This window comes from Labeo rohita, chromosome 4 (assembly GCF_022985175.1).
Source record: "Labeo rohita strain BAU-BD-2019 chromosome 4, IGBB_LRoh.1.0, whole genome shotgun sequence".
NCBI classification, from domain to species: domain Eukaryota; kingdom Metazoa; phylum Chordata; class Actinopteri; order Cypriniformes; family Cyprinidae; genus Labeo; species Labeo rohita.
Genome location: NC_066872.1, coordinates 23,769,468 through 23,782,010, shown reverse-complemented (window position 1 = coordinate 23,782,010; position 12,543 = coordinate 23,769,468). Strand labels below are relative to the sequence as shown.

At 33.6% G+C, this 12,543-nt stretch overlaps 1 protein-coding gene across 1 annotated transcript in view; it reads left to right on the top strand.

The window, feature by feature from the left end:
- Positions 1–1,482: 1,482 nt before the first annotated feature.
- LOC127163946 (kinesin-like protein KIF21A) overlaps positions 1,483–12,543 on the top strand; it is a 54,666-nt gene continuing 43,605 nt past the window's right edge. Inside the window, 1 exon segment of the mRNA XM_051107526.1 lies at positions 1,483–1,802. Coding sequence (XP_050963483.1) covers positions 1,759–1,802 — 44 coding nt within the window. The 5' untranslated portion in view covers positions 1,483–1,758.

The window sequence follows — 12,543 nt, the reverse complement described above, 5'->3', positions numbered from 1 at the left end:
CGACTTAGAAGTGAGAACAATGGAAGCAAACAAAATCAATAAAAGAGCAATGATATGCAAGTGTTATGGCAAGTCTCAGTTAGCCTAGCCTAGTTATCCCAGATAGCACACGTATGTCTGCAAGAGGTCTGTTAAAGATCACTTGATCTGGAAAGCATCTGCTGTGTACAAACATCTGACAGACATCTGTAAGATGTCAGTTTGACATACATTCTAAATCATAAACATCTTAAAGACATGTAATAGATGTCTATTTGACATCTGATATGAAAGGTCCTATATAACATATTGCAGATGAGCAAACACTCTAAAAAATATGTCTTCCAGATATAAATACAGACGTCAAATAGACGTCTCCATGATGTATGTGTGCTATCACGGAGCTAGTGTTAGAGGCCTTTTTTTGTTATTATATTAACATAATGAATAAAAAGAAAACAAATAAATAGAATTCAAGAAGATTAGAGAAGGTAGTGTTAGATTTTGTTTTGTTTTTAAAGAAGACGAGCAGTTAGGAAACGAATAGGTGCACGTCTTATAGGGTCAAGCTTTTTTTAAGAATATAAATAGAATAGAACGTGCTAGAGTTAAGAGGGTCAAATCATAGAATCAGTTGTTTGTATTGTTTTATTGTTTGTTTATCTATCTATGTCATCTAACGATAATTAAAAATTTTAATTTGTGTATAAACGATATGATTTGATACTGAAATGGCAATGTAAAAGGAATCAAAGAAACAGTACTCTGTGTTGTTTTCCCTTAACACAATGAACCATGGTTTTATTATAGAAAACGTGTAATTGGCGCATTGATTACCATTTGTATAACTTTAGTTTTACTACAAATACCATGGTTAAACTATGTTTAGTGTAACAAGATCATGGCTAATTTGTGATTACCATGGTTTAACTATAGTAACCATGTTTTTTTGGTTTTATTTATACTAAAACCATCGTTAATTTTCATAAGAGTTTGTTTGTTTTTATTGTTTTGTTTCGCTTTTTATAGTTTTTGCTTTTTATGTGTATTGTTCAGTTTTGCATTTTACGGTGTTTTTTGTTTTGTTCTGTTTTGTTCGTCGTTTCCTCATTTGCCATTTTCTTATCGATTGTATTACTTTATTCAACGAATCTAGATCTATCTCATACGTGCAGTACTGCGTGTGTCCTAAAGGAGGTGCTGGAAGATTTATACTTTCTGTCTTTGTAGCCAGCCAGCATTTACAAAGTATTCGTGAGGCTTGTGTTATTATCTTTAAGCTAAAAGTGAATGAATGAATTATTTAATTAATTAATTAATGAAATGAGGAGCAAAAATGTTGCACTGAATATTTTACTGTATAGGAAATGTTTTATACATATTGTATTGGACAATTTACATGTCCCATGCAACGCACCTATCCTGTCATTTTGTGGTTTTGGTGTAGAGAGGAGGGCGTGGTCTGACGTGCACTTTGAGGGCGTGGCATGGTGATGTCATACTCAGGAGAGAGTCGCTCCTCAGGACAGATGATTGTGTGTGTGAGCGCAGTCACTCTCCGTCCAGCTCATTAAACATGTAACGCGCTGCGCCGAACACGAGATGTTTTATGTCAGATTTGCATTATTTTTCTGTCAAGAAACCACCCGTTTGGATCATTTCAGCTTTATTATGGCAGAATAGACTCCGGGAGGGACGCTCAGGTTTTATGTCTGCTTCTTAAGCCGATAAAGAAAAGGAAATTCAGCTATTTATATCCCTTGTGTCCTGACCGGGAACATGTCTTCGGGACAAGATGAGAGCTCAGTGCGCGTGGCTGTCAGGTATATTCATTTTTATATTTTATGTAGTGTATTGAAGAGCCTGTAAATTCTCAATGATGCTCCATATGGGCCCGCCTCTTATGTACCTGCTACAATGTCACACCATCATAAGGGCTTTATGTTCTGCACTAGCTCATTGTGTTTACGTAAACACCTAGTGTTTAATAAATATACGATTATATGCACGTATGTGGCATTTCCTTTGTTTTTACTCAATTTGTTTATCCTAAGTCAGGCTGTAGGGCCTTATTGTGTTGATAAACATGGTTCCCTGATGTAGAATTTAAACTGTTATTAGCTATTGTTTTACAGTAATATATGATTATATGGGTTATTGATTATGTAGATTGTAGATATAGATTTTCTTTTATTTCTCCATCTGTTTATATATGACTTCTATTGATTAAGAAGTGGTCCAAACTGTTACTGTATGTGTTAAGGTACAGTATGTCTGTAAGGCCTCATTGTGTTCATATTGTACTCTTAATGTTTAATAGACATGCAGATATAAGACTATAATGTCTTTTTGTTTTACTCTTCTGATTGTTATTAAACAGGCCCTTACTTTATTATAGGCTTCAGGCTGTCATTTTTTATTGTCATCCAGTATATTTATTTGTTTACTTCTTGTGCACTAATTTGAATATATTGTTGACAGATGCAAACATCTATTTTATTAATGTATCTTGTTTTACTGTCATTATTATGTCGTAGTTAGGCCTTATGGGCTTGTTTATAAACATGGACTATTAATGTTTTGATATAAAAATGTATAATTATATGCTCGCATATAGCTTTCCCTTGATTTTTCTATATGTGTAGTTCTGTTGATCAAAGGCACAAATGCGGGTCCAGGTTACTATATCTTATATTACAGTACGTCTGTAATGCCTGTTGTGTTTATAATTAATATGCATGTTTTATTAATATGCAAATTAAGATTTTATCTGAATACATTATTCTACTGAGGTTCCTTGAGATGAAGTGGGGCTAGATATAAAAATTGTATACTGTAGTTGAGGTTTAGATCACATTTTTATTGCCAGTCAAACTTCTTTGCTTAAGTCAGTACCTTTGGTTGTATGTTAAAGGTATAGTTCACTCAAAAATTAAAATTCTGTCATCATTTACTCATCTGTATATAATTTTAAACCTGAATACATTTGCTTCTTCTGTGAAACACAGAAGATATTTTCAAAAATGTTTTTGTGAAATAGAGTGAAACTCTATTGTACTGTAGTTTGGACCCCATTGATTTCCATTGTATGAACAAAAAGTAGTTGACTCATTATTCAAAATATATTGTTTGTGTTTCATTAGCAGTTTTATTATAGTATTATTTATATACTATTATGATATTTAATGATATTTGAGTTAAGAAATAGTTTTTTGTAATATTGTTAGTTTATGCTTTGAATATTTCTCTTTAGCTTTAATTTACTTATTTTTATATAATTTTATATTTTTATAATTATATAATTTTAATATAATTTTATTTTCAGTTTTAGTAATTTTAGTACTTAAACCAATTTGAATTTCAATTGCCAGTGCAACAGGATTATTTAAATTATTTTATTTCACCTTATTTTAATGAAGTCAAGCAATTTAAATACTTTTAATGACCAATAACAACACCAAGGAAAGAAAGTCATACAGGTGTTAAACAACATGATGGTGAGTAAAAGATGACAGAATGCATGAACTATCCCTTTAAGTAGTCTGTGCAGTTCAAGTCTTTGATGGGATAATATCTTGAAAATGATCGTGTCTTCTTCATTAAACACATCCTTTTTTGACCAGATTGAAAGGACGCATAGAAAGACAGAATGCTTCTTTATGGGGTTGGAAAAACGCTCTGCTGAAAAACAAAGGCCGTCTATACACTCATGTTACATTGTTCTGATAGGCCTCAGGAGCTCTGGTTACTGGAGCTGACAGACTTTGACCTGCAGCTCAGTTTGCTCAACATTTGGACTTAGGCCTAATGTCATTCACTCCACCTCTCTTTATTCTTCTGTCAAATGTCTATGAAGGCATCGTGTTTGCGTATGAAAGCCTGTCAGAGAGAACTTTAAATTTGTTAAAACAGGTGCTAGATCCATTGTGAACACATGGAAATGGATTCATTTACTACCTGGACAATCTGAGAATTTATGTTTTGGCTTTTACTGATGACAGAAGAAAAAAGTGTATATTGTTTACAGAAAATGTGCATGGTCCTGATTTTAAAAAATAGTCACAGGTCTGATCTTGAATGTTTTTGCTAGAAATTTGAACAATCCTGTCCACATGAGTTTGTTAATCTGTTGAAGAGAGTTTAAACAAGCAGTGTTTTTTGGGGGGGGGCATTGAGTTTTCTTTAGATGTCTGCAACATTGAACTGAATGTTATTGTTCTAATAGATACTGTAGCTATAAACATGTCAACATTTGATCTGTCTTTAACTTTCTCTGCAGTGCTGTTCAAATGAATCATAATTTAGCTAATTTTGTAGTAGCAGTTTGGATAATGCTATAGTTTAGCTAACATTTAGTAGTTTAATTGATATAATTTAGTAGAAGAAGCTGCGTTAATGTTGTGGTTTAACTTAGGGCTGTCAAACGATTAATCGTGAATAATCGCATACAAAATAAAAGTTCGAGTTTGCCTAATATATGTGTGTTTACTATGTGTAATAATTATGTATATATAAATATAAACACGTTCATGTATATATTTACGAAATTTTTACAAGTATATTTATTTATTATAATTTCTGAATAATTTATATTATATATAAATACAATTATTTTGTACATAAATAACAAATATCCCTTAAATATATACATTAATTTATGTGTATTTATATATACATAATAATTTTACACAGTACACACACATATATTAGGCAAACTCAAACTTTTATTTTGTATGCGATTAATCGCGATTAATCATTTGACAGCCCTAGTTTAACTTTAGTTTAGGTAATTTAGCTAATATGGTCGAAGCAGCTATCGCTAACGCTAATGCTCCATAGTTAATTTAGTGGAAACAATTCAGACAATAGTTTAGCTAATACGTATTAGTTTAGCTAATTTAGTAGAAATAGTTTAGCTGATGTTATACGTCTAATAATGTTTATTAGTTACACTAATTCAGCTAATTTAGTAAAAAACAGTTTTGTTATTGTTATAGTTTAGCGCAGTGGTTCTCAACTCCAGTCCTCGGAGCCCACTGCTCTGCACATTTTGTATGTCTCCCTCATTTAACGCACCTGATTCAGATCATCAGCTCATTAGGAGAAAGATCCATGAACTGAACTGATTTTGTCAGATTCAGAAACATACAAAATGTGCAGAGCAGTGGGCCCCAAGGACTGGAGTTGAGAACCACTGGTTTAGCTAATGCCCACTAGAGCGCCCCTTGTGGCAAAGCTGAGATTGCAATGTTGTGTTATAAATTACATGACACTAGGGCTGTCACGATTCCTCGATTCAATTTGAGTACTCAATTTTTAAAAATCCTTGACTGCAATTTGTCCTTGTCAAGTAACCAGCAAAATACCAGAAATGGCACACTCCACTGATGAGAATCCGTGAAACGCGTTAGTAGTCCGTGTTCTTATTTCTTTATTATTGTGAATTCACAAATGCTACAATTAAAATAAAATATATGCGGTGCGGGTTTAATATGCACTTTATTTATATGCTTTATTTATAAACTCCAGCTTTGCATATGCTATAAGTAGGGGTGGGAATCTTTCGGTACTTCAAGACACGGTTCACAATTTTTCATAATTTTTTTTTTTTTTTTGTGTGTGCATAAGTATTTTAATACAAAAACACCCAAGTCTATAGCATGGGTAGTCCTGACTCAAAAATCAGTGTTTCCTATTAATTATTAACTACCTAATAAATCTAAATACTTTACACTTCCCATTAGGGATGTGTATGAATTTGATCACACCGTGTTTAGGAAAAAATAACATGTACTACAAAACCCCTAAATACAAGATGGGAGGAAAATATATATTTCAGTTATTTCTCTTGCAATAATGTCATTGGGTAATTATACTGTACACAAATTGCAGGCATCAGGGAGCCGTTATTAATATGTGGGGCATTGAAACTTTTGAATGCGCAGTTGTGTTTTACTTTCACTTTCGAGATTCGCGATGACAAGGAGCGACAGTAGGTCTACTTACCACATATTTTACATGATTACATGTTTGTAAGTGGTGCTCAGGATCTGAAAATTATTCGCCAACGTCCTATCAGTCATCTGTCCTTACTCTGTTAGCTCAGCTAGCCATGTCCCCTTCGTGCCTCCGTAGAACGTGTTGTTCGTTTTCCGTCCCTTTACAAATACTTCCCATAATAACAAAAGATCAATAATTAATAGAATATTTTTCCAAACACTTGCCCTCACTGAAAATGGGACAGGATGTATTTGTTTTTCCTCCTCCATGGCTGTTGCTGTTTTGCAACTGACACGCAAAATCACGCTCATAATCGCAAATGAATCGCATTCGATTATGAGCGCGATTTTGCGTGTCAGTGATTTACGGCTCTGTGTATTAATTGCCGCTCCAGCTGAACGCACGTGATGGACATTTACTACTAATCAAAGTACCGGCTTTACTGACTAAAAACGCCTGACAATCGCATGCGATTTATTGTGCAGCCCTAAATAAAACCATATAAGTACTTGCTATTATATATGTATTTCAAGCAATTTTAAAGGCTATTGTTTACTTAGGTCTATTTTTATTACCTCATTATTTATAATTATCCAATTACTCGATTAATCGTCCTCGATTACCAGTATAATCGTTAGTGACAACCCTACTTGACACATTTCAGTACACAACGTGTGAAATCAGCCTGCCATAATTAGAAGCTTGCTTGCATAGATTATGTTCAGGCCTTAAGAAGTTATTAGTGTTGACATCAGCCACATTTCCAGATTCCTCATTTATCAAACTCACCGCAAAAGCCCAAAGGGTCAGCCCACAGATATCACAGTTTGTTCAAGCTTGTACCATATCTCAGAATTGCTTTGTGGAATGTCTTTAGACTGTGTATCAATGGCTTTTCTCTCCACGGGGAATGACATCAGTGGTTTGGTGGCTGGCTCAGATTCATAAAGACAGTAGCAGTCTTTAAGTCCTTTTAAAATGAAGTAACGGTGAAAGGCCCTGAGATTTAGACCTTCAATCTACAACATTAATGGAAGACAATCCATCATGCGTCTTTGTTTGTGAGTCCACAGTCATGGCAACTGTTTAATTATCATTACGTCAATGACAGTATCTCTTGTTTGTAAAACCACAACTGGTGAGGCCCAAAGCCGTGTGTTTTTACTGGCTAGAAAGACACGTGATTCAGTAACCTTAGTAATTTTTAGTTTATCCAGGCTGAGGTTAGTTGTTGATACATCAGTACCAGTCTCTACCTGTTACGCTGTTGCTCTCTAAAGCGCTTAGTTTTGTGTTCAGAGACTCTTGGATTCATTCATCTTTTGTTCTAATGACATTTAATAGATTTCCTATGCTCAGATGCTGCTTGGGAACATCTTTAATAAGTCACAACTGGTTTATGTTGAATTTTGGGTTGATGGACATTCAAGCTTCAAACTATCAAGGGCTATATACAGTTGGAGTCAAAAGTTTACATACACCTTGTAGAATAAGAGGGATTATACAAAATGCATGTTATTTTTTATTTAGTACTGACCTGAATATTTCACATAAAAGATGTTTACATGTAGTCCGGAAGATAAAATAATAGTTGAAGTTATAAAAATGACCCCGTTCAAAAGTTTACATACACTTGATTCTTAATACTGCGTTGTTACCTGAATGATCCACAGCTGTGTTTTTTTTTGTTTAGTGATAAGTTGCTCATGAGTCGCTTGTTTGTCCTGAACAGTTAAACTGCCTGCTGTTCTTCAGAAAAATCCTTCAGGCCCCACAATTTTTTTGTTTTTTCAGCATTTTTCTGTATTTGAACTCTTTCCAACAATGACTGTATGATTTTAAGATCCATCTTTTCACACCGAGGACAGCTAAGGAACTCATATGCAACTATTACGTAAGTTTCACATGCTCACTGATGCTTTAGCTTTAGCTGTTAGTTGTTTGTGTACTTGCCAGGTCAGGACAGATTCCCCTTACTTAATAAATGAGTTTTGCAATTGGCACATGAATATGTGTGGAACAGGGATCACATTCAGAAAGCTTCACTGAGATAAGCTTTCTCCTGTATGATGGTGTTTTAGTGCCACATTGAAAAATGAGAATATACTTTTAACATTATGAAAATAAATTTGTATTGTTACATAAATGAAACCTGAAAATTAGGAGGCTAAAGTAATTTTATATTGTCAATAAAGTCCTTAGAAATAGAACAACATATGAGAAAAGGCATGCTTAACACTATAGGGATATGATTTAATCTCATACTACAATTTTGCACGTTTATTCTTGTAATTTTGAGTTTACTCTCAAACTATTAAAGATGACATCTCATCATAGGACGAGTTTATTCTTGAAATAAACTTGACTTTAATCTCTAAGCTCTGACTTTTTGCTCTTAAAAGACCTATAATGACATCATTCTCAAAACATTAAAACTTAAGGCCTATTCTTGTAATGCTATGACTTCATTCTTGAACATGGCACTGAAGACTTGTCATACATGCGTGATACAGCTCAAAGCATTTAACAGCATGTTGTTTAGGACTTTACATGTGTAGGTTTTGAGCAGTTCTCTTGTGGCCTGTAAGATTCCACCACTGGTATATTCAATACCACGGTCAAAGCATTAATATTTAAACCCCTGATCTTAACAACAGAGTGCTTTGTCGAATTACTCTGAGCCTGTCGAGTCGAATTGGTCCGAGGTTTATGTTGCAGATGAATGTATCTCTGTTTGGTTATGGCTTGCATGTAGTTTATCACTTATTTGACCTCTTTTCTTGTTATTTTTTAGGCTGAAAGATAGTGTGGCAAACATCTGTTATTGAGCAACTGAATCAAAAGCTCAGATTTACACACTTTCCTTTGGTTAAAATTTCACCATAGTCATAAGATGCAAAACAGCCAATGTGGCTGCCTTCTACACAAGGTCAATAAGTGGGTCAGTAAGCAGTAAAGCAGTTTTGTTAAAATACTAAACATTTGTAAACATATATATCAGGATGTCATGTTCTAATTCATGATGTTTATAATATTATTTATAATATAATATGGTCAAAAGTTATAAAAGGTATACGGGAATGAACAAAAACATATTTTTGTGGAATTAATTTCTTTTCTTTCTTTTTTTTTAACGTCTTCTTGTCAATGGTAGTGTGCCATGGTTTTCCACAAAAATATTAAGCAACACAGTATTTTTAATATAGTAAAAAATGTTTCTTGCACACCAAATTAGCATATCTGAATGATTTCTGAAGGGTCATGTGACACTGAAGATTGAAGTAATTCTGCTGAAAAATTAGCTTTGCCATCATAGGAATAAATTATATTTTAAAATATATTCAAATAGAACTCACTTATAATAAATTGCAATATTATTTCACAATTTTACAGTTTTTAACTGCACTTCTGACCAAATGAAAGCAAACTTTATGAGCTTCCTTCAGAAATTATTCTAGTAAGCTGATTTGGTGGTCAGTTATTATCAATATGATCTTTTCTTGTTATTATCACTGTTGAAAAAATGTTTTGCTAATTAATTTTTTTGTGGAATCAATTTCCTTTTTGCTTTAGTTTTGTTTTAATGGCTTTTTTTTTTTGTGTTTTTTTTTTATTTTAATCTTTCGTACCCAAAACTTTTCAATAGCAGTGTGTCATGATTTCCACAAAAATATTAAGCAGCATAGCATAATATAATAAGAAATGAATGAATAAGAATTTTTTGGGCAGCGAATTAGCATATCTGAATGATTTCTGAAGCATCATGTGACACTGAAGACTGGAGTAATGATGCTGAAAAATTAGCTTTGCCATCATAGGAATAAATTATATTTTAAAATATATTCAAATAGAACTCACTTATAATAAATTGCAATTTTATTTCACAATTTTACAGTTTTTAACTGCACTTCTGACCAAATGAAAGCAAACTTTATGAGCTTCCTTCAGAAATTATTCTAGTAAGCTGATTTGGTGGTCAGTTATTATCAATATAATCTTTTCTTGTTATTATCACTGTTGAAAAAATGTTTTGCTAATTAATTTTTTAGTGGAATCAATTTCCTTTTTGCTTTAGTTTTGTTTTAATGGCTTTTTTTTTGTGTGTTTTTTTTATTTTAATCTTTCGTACCCAAAACTTTTCAATAGCAGTGTGTCATGATTTCCACAAAAATATTAAGCAGCATAGCATAATATAATAAGAAATGAATGAATAAGAATTTTTTGGGCAGCGAATTAGCATATCTGAATGATTTCTGAAGCATCATGTGACACTGAAGACTGGAGTAATGATGCTGAAAATTTTGCTTTGCCATTACAGGAATAAGTTAGATTTTAAAATATGTTCAAATAGAAATCACTTATTTTGAAATTGTAATTATTTTACAATTTTACAGGTATATTTAACTGTATTTAACTGCATTTCTGATCAGACTTTATGAGCTTAACAGATTTCTTTCAACAAAATCATAATTATTCCAAATCTTTGATTTGTAGTACATTAAATGTACATAAACTACAATATGCACTGTGTCTTTAACCATTACATCCTTATGAGTATCGTGACTGGGCATAATAGTTCCAGATTTTCAGAGAAAAAAAAAAGGCTGGACTAGATTAAATCAAGAGCTCCACCTTTTGTTGCAACCCAAATGGATTTTTTTTAGGTCTTCTCATGATTATTTATGAACCAGCTGAGTAGAACCAACCCTAGGAACCATCTGTCATGTGAACTGATGAGTTAACAGACTCACGTGCACACTGGGTTGGGTGGTTGTGTACACAAAGACAATAGCATTAGTGCTCGTCTTGAGACAGATGCTTTAATGTTTACTTAAGCATGGGAGGCATCTGTGCACATGTTAAATGGCTTGTTGAAGAGTCAGACACAACAGTTTCCACCACAGCTATTCTGAAAAGCCAAAGATATGTACAGTATATCTTTCTCCTGTCACTTGGTCTCTTATTTGGCTCTTTTTTCCATCCCTTTGTTCCCACATATAATTTATCTAGTTTAAATAGAAAAGTGCTTTTATTTCGGCCCTACTCCCTAGAGATATCTTGTGTTAGATAGCTTGTGGTTTGCTTTTAAAACAGCAAATGTGCTGATTATGGAGTTTATAAAAAGACATTATTAGGAATTCTATTCAGTTTTTTTCCCACCAAGAACATAATGGTAAAAACAACTAAACAGATACATTTTCTACATTCAAAAACAGCACACTTTACCTTTAAATATCTGTTCCAAAAGCAACTGATTCTTTCCATGTATGATTGTTGATGTTTTGTTGCCAATGAGCTCATGGGAGCAGACGTAGGTGGATGTTTTGGGTCTTTGTTTTCGTCATTTGTCATCTCTTTTGCTTCTGCTTGACCCTTAGGGTGACAGTTGGGTGGCATCGCAGTCACCTGTGACCTTCCTGTTCATAACCTTACATGTGTGCAGTGAGACCTGTGAGCAGACAGTCAGCTAGTGTGGATATTTCCTGTATGTTCAAGTCAAGCCAGCTTAATTCGCAATTTCCAGAGTGATCGAGCACAGTTGATGTTGCAAAATACTCCCCCATTTTTAAAATACACAAGAGACATGCTTATCCTGACAGGATGTTAAAAAGGTGTCAGAGTTTGAAACAATTTAAGGTTTATATACAGCATCTGTTACTGTACATGCAGAAGATTACCACAGAAAATAATGAAAAATGTAAAATTGAACATTTTTTTTTTTAAATACATTTTTAAAAATTAAGTTCTTGAATATATTGATTTACATATCATTTTAAAGGAGAACTCCACTTCCAGAACAACAATTCACAAATAATTTACTCACCCCATTGTCATCCAAGATGTTCATGTCTTTCTGTCTTCAGTCGTGAAGAAATTATGGTTTTTGAGGAAAGCATTTCAGGATTTTTCTCCATATAATGGACTTCATTGGTGCCCCGATTTTGAACTTCCAAAATGTTGTTTAAATGCAGCTTCAAAGGGCTCTGAATGATCCCAGCCGAGGAAGAAGGGTCTTGTCTAGCGAAATGATCTGTCATTTTTTTCGGAAAATAACATTTTTTATACTCTTTAAGCACACAGGCTCTGGGATGCGCGTTCACGACGCTACATAGTATTGGATCACATCGAAAGGTCACGTGGAACGTAGGCGGAACTTCAGACCCAGTGTTTACAAAGCGAACGCACAAAGACTAAGAAAGTGCAAGTGCGCTGTTTACAAACATAAAGGTACAACAATGTCCTCCTCTCAAGTTGTAGGAGAAAATAAGATGGAGTTTTTCGCCATACTCAGTACACAGACGATGAACTTACACTTGATTCGTAGTAGCGATGGGAAGTTTGGATCATTTTCTCGACTCGGACCTTTGAGTCTCGTTCAGCAAAATGAACGAACCTTTTTTCGAGTCATTTCGTTCATTTTAGCAAAATATAATTAAAATTTTATGTGTTACTTCCCTAACACATCTACTGCTTATACAAACATTGATCAAACAAGACAAAACAATAATGCTATAAGAAACAGAAAAGATTAATTCATTGTTTGCCTGGGTCTTTAGTCTGTGA